Source organism: Penaeus chinensis, chromosome 20 (assembly GCF_019202785.1).
Source record: "Penaeus chinensis breed Huanghai No. 1 chromosome 20, ASM1920278v2, whole genome shotgun sequence".
Classification (NCBI taxonomy): Eukaryota; Metazoa; Arthropoda; class Malacostraca; order Decapoda; family Penaeidae; genus Penaeus; species Penaeus chinensis.
The window spans coordinates 11,639,168-11,644,167 of NC_061838.1; the positions used below are offsets into that span (position 1 = coordinate 11,639,168).

Consider the following 5,000-nt stretch of genomic DNA (forward strand, 5'->3'; position numbering starts at 1 on the left):
TTTTTATCCTTATTCATATTTTTCTTCTCTAGTTTCCAGTTACCATCATCAAGTTAGGGTGGCTAACACAAACATTTGCTTACAAGATATTACTGAAGGTTGAGATTTGTCAATTTTGAAAATTTTGACAAAGTAGCACTGTAAGAAGAGAGACAAGGAAGAAAATATGGGTGAAGGGAGAGACTTCTGTGCTCGAAAATAATATATGATACAAGGGGAAAATCCTTTCTTTTTAGATTTTATTTTGGAAAACATTACATTATATTTCCGTACCACACATCATCTAGGAAAGAAAAGAAAAAAAAAAAAAAAAAAAAAGAAAAAGAAGAAAAAAAAAAAACAAAAAAACAGCAGCAGTTTGATAACTAATTCTTCTTCTTGGAACTGTCAGTTTGTGATTCCAAATTGTTCAGTTGCTTCTTCTTTTCCTGCAGAGATTTCTGAAAAGTAATAAATGCATTATATAATCAATCTGAGAAGCACAGTAGCTGTGCAATGTCAACAATTGCTAGTCATGCCATATGGTGAATGGTTTCATTTAACTGAGAAAATCAAATTTTCTTTATTTCAACCCTATAAATGCAGCTGAAGTTCATACCTTATAGGCTGCCTTCTTCTTCTTCCTCTTCTTCTTAATTTTATCCTTATTCCTATCAAGCTCTTCAGCCTTTCGGGTTGACAGATACAGGACTGTGAGCTTCACACCCTTAATCTGGACATTATTAGCTAATACAAAAGCATCTTCCGCTTCCTCATCTGTCTTGTAAAACAGATATGCACAACTGTAAAAAAAAAAGAGTGTGTCATCATTTTTAATAGGGAAAGTCATTAAGTGCTACAACTTTATAAATGGGACACTGTACTAAAGAACAGATCCTGCAAGACTTTGTAAAATACCTCAACTTTTTGCAATAATGGTCAAGATATTCTTTTTTTTTCTCTCTCTTTCTCCCCCCACCTTCTCTCTCTCTCATTCTCTCTCTCTCTCTCTCTCTCTCTCTCTCTCTCTCTCTCTCTCTCTCTCTCTCTCTCTCTCTCTCTCTCTCTCTCTCTCTCTCTCTCTCTCTCTCTCTCTCTCTCTCTCTCTCTCTCTCTCTCTCTCTCTCTCTCTCTCTCTCTCTCTCTCTCTCTCTCTCTCTCTCTCTCTCTCTCTCTCTCTCTCTCTCTCTCTCTCTCTCTCTCTCTCTCTCTCTCTCTCTCTCTCTCTCTCTCTCTCTCTCTCTCTCTCTCTCTCTCTCTCTCTCTCTCTCTCTCTCTCTCATTCTCTCTCTCTCTTTCTCATTCTCTCTCTCTCTTCATTCTCTCTCTCTCTTTCATTCTCTCTCTCTCTTTCATTCTCTCTCTCTCTTCATTCTCTCTCTCTCTTTCATTCTCTCATTCTCTCTCTCTTTCATTCTCTCATTCTCTCTCTCTCTCTCTCATTCTCTCTCTCTCTCTCTCTCTCTCTCTCTCTCTCTCTCTCTCTCTCTCTCTCTCTCTCTCTCTCTCTCTCTCTCTCTCTCTCTCTCTCTCTCTCTCTCTCTCTCTCTCATTCTCTCTCTCTCTCTCATTCTCTCTCTCTCTCTCATTCTCTCTCTCTCTCTCATTCTCTCTCTCTCTCTCATTCTCTCTCTCTCTCTCTCTCTCTCTCTCTCTCTCTCTCTCTCTCTCTCTCTCTCTCTCTCTCTCTCTCTCTCTCTCTCTCTCTCTCTCTGACGAAGACAAAGTCGAAACCGGTCAAATACATCGCTTGTATTGTGAAGATATTCATTCTCATTCATACCTTTTATACATTTGTCAACATGAACGGGGTTCATATACATATATCTATATATATTATATATATATATCTATATATATATTATATATATATATATCTATATATATATTATATATATCTATATATATATTATATATATATATATATATATATATATATATTATATATATCTATATATATTATATATCTATCTATATATATTATATATCTATCTATATATATTATATATCTATCTATATATATTATATATATATTATATATATTATATATATTATATATATTATATATATCTATATATATATATTATATATATATATATATTATATATATATCTATATATATTATATATATATATCTATATATCATATATATATAGATATATAGATATAATATATATAGATATATATATATATAATATATATAGATATATATATATATATAATATATATAGATATATATATAATATATATAGATATATATATAATATATATCTAATATATATCTAATATATATATAATATATATATCTAATATATATAGATATATATATATAATATATATATCTAATATATATATATAATATATATATCTTATATATATATATAATATATAGATATATAGATATAATATATATAGATATATAGATATATATATATATAACATATATAGATATATATAGATATATATAATATATATATAGATATATATAATATATATAGATATATCCCTCGCTTTCTCTCTCTCTCATTTGGCGTATGACAAATACAGACATCAGGAAATGGCAAAAAAAGCAGAAAATGCATATGCAGAAAAAAAAAAAAAAAAACAACAATATTACAAAGTGGTAGCAAGGAGTCTTGATACTTCACACAAGTGTTTATGTGGGACAGACCTACAAGCCACATCTCTAGGAGTTACCATTAGAATAAGCATAATGCTTCTACTTTGGGTCACATAGGGGCATGAAAGAAAAACTGAAAACATTATACAAAAACACAGAACTTTATCTCTATATGACCATAACATTACCATTATTAACACCATTGCCCAACTGGCAAACATAAAAAAAAAAACTGATCATCTTACCGTGTCGTGGGTAGAACACGAATATGCATAGCTGTTGGGAAACTAGTCGCCAACATGTCACGTTTGATCTTCGGTGGCACATTTGCAATAAATAACCTGCAAATTGAAAACACAATAAGAAACTGTGTCAGTTTTAGTGGAATTCTCACCCTTCCTCCTCCCTCATCTTAATTTGCAACTCTGTTAAAGCAAAAAAAAAAAAAGTAAGAAACAAAGAATACATTATCATGTGACATTAAGGGAGAAAGCTAAAAGACTGAGATTGGAAAAAGCAACTTACTTTCTGGGGTGCACTTTTATGATGCCGTCTGTATTTTTGTCATCATTACTCTTGGACATCGACTTTACGAACTTGATCAAACTGTTGTTTTCTAGGATTAATTTGTGCTTCTCTGCCTCCCTTTTGGTCTTATATTCCAAATAGAATAAACCTTTCCTGTGAAAGATGATGTAAACAAATAAAAATTAATAATATGTACATATACCTAAACTGACATATCTAGACATAAGTATCCATGTAAGGTACATAGTTTTGAGTCTGATGAAGGTGTTGGGAGGGGGGGGGTACTCAGGGGGGAACCAACACCCACCCACCCACACCAAGAAAATATTTGCAGGTCAATCACATATTAATAAACCATGCTTATTAACACACTAGCCCAACTGTGTCACTCAGCATGGGTGTAAATTGCCATGTGGTCAATTTCTCTTTTACAATATATATATATATATATATATATATATATATTTTATATATATTATATATTATATAATTATATATATTACATATATTTTATATATTATATTTATATATTACATTTATATATATCATATATATATATTAAACATATTATATATATATATATATATATATATATATATATATATATATATATATATATATATATATATATATATATTATACATATACATATATGTATATATACACACATATACATATATGTATATATACACACATATACATATATATATGTACATATATGTATATATATATACATATATGTATATATGTATATATGCATATATGTATATACATGTGTATATATATACACATATATGTATATATATGTATATATATTATATATATATATACCTATATATATATATGTATATATATTATATATATATATATATATATATATATATATGTATATATATTATATATATATATATATATATATATATATATATATATATATATATATGTATATATATTATATATATATATATATATATATATATATATGTATATATATTATATATATATATATATATCTATATATATACACATATATGTATATATATTATATACATAACTATATATACATATATGTATATATATTATATATATATATATATATCTATATATACATATATGTATATATATTATATATATATATATATATATATATATATACCTATATATACATATATACATATATATACATATACATATATAATATATATATATATAAATATATATATATATAAATATATATATATATATATATATATATATATATATAAATATATATATACCTATATATACATATATGTATATGTATACATATACATATATATATATGTATATACATATATGTATATACATATATGTATATATATACATATATATACATATACATATATATATATATATGTATATATAAACATATCCATAGTATATATGCACTACAGGCCATAGAACACATACATTGTTTGATGTTACCTTGTGGTTGCTACAAAACAAAAAGTTTGCACTGCCATACAGAGTTTTGAAAAAAAAAGTTATCTATTTTAACTCAATGTTGCCGGGAAAATGCTGTGCTCACTAAATTTTTTTGCAGACAGATGGCTCTGCAAGTGCTTAGCTACAAAGGAGTCACTTAGTTGATCCTGTAACCTTACCTGATATCTCCTTTCCTTGAATTTATAGGAAAAATGTTCTTTTTACTAATGCTAGTGTTATTTTTATTAGAGATATTATAATTACTATAAAGTTGTTATGATTTATTCTAGCCTTCACAGGGTTCCAGGATGGAAAATGACCTGGGCAGAGTTCAAGCTAGACCTTGTCAACAGAGGGCAGCAGAGAGATGAGGAAGGACAAGGAAGCCTCTAGCCCCCTACCCTCCTCC

At 27.6% G+C, this 5,000-nt stretch overlaps 1 protein-coding gene across 1 annotated transcript in view; it reads right to left on the reverse strand.

Annotated features, from left to right (window-relative positions):
• Positions 1-220: 220 nt before the first annotated feature.
• LOC125036001 (ribosome-binding protein 1-like) overlaps positions 221-5,000 on the reverse strand; it is an 11,122-nt gene continuing 6,342 nt past the window's right edge. Inside the window, exons 6-9 of the mRNA XM_047628344.1 lie at positions 3,125-3,280; positions 2,845-2,940; positions 599-782; positions 221-440 (exon numbers count right to left, since the gene is read on the reverse strand). Coding sequence (XP_047484300.1) covers positions 366-440; positions 599-782; positions 2,845-2,940; positions 3,125-3,280 — 511 coding nt within the window. The 3' untranslated portion in view covers positions 221-365. The remainder of the gene's footprint in view (positions 441-598; positions 783-2,844; positions 2,941-3,124; positions 3,281-5,000) is intronic.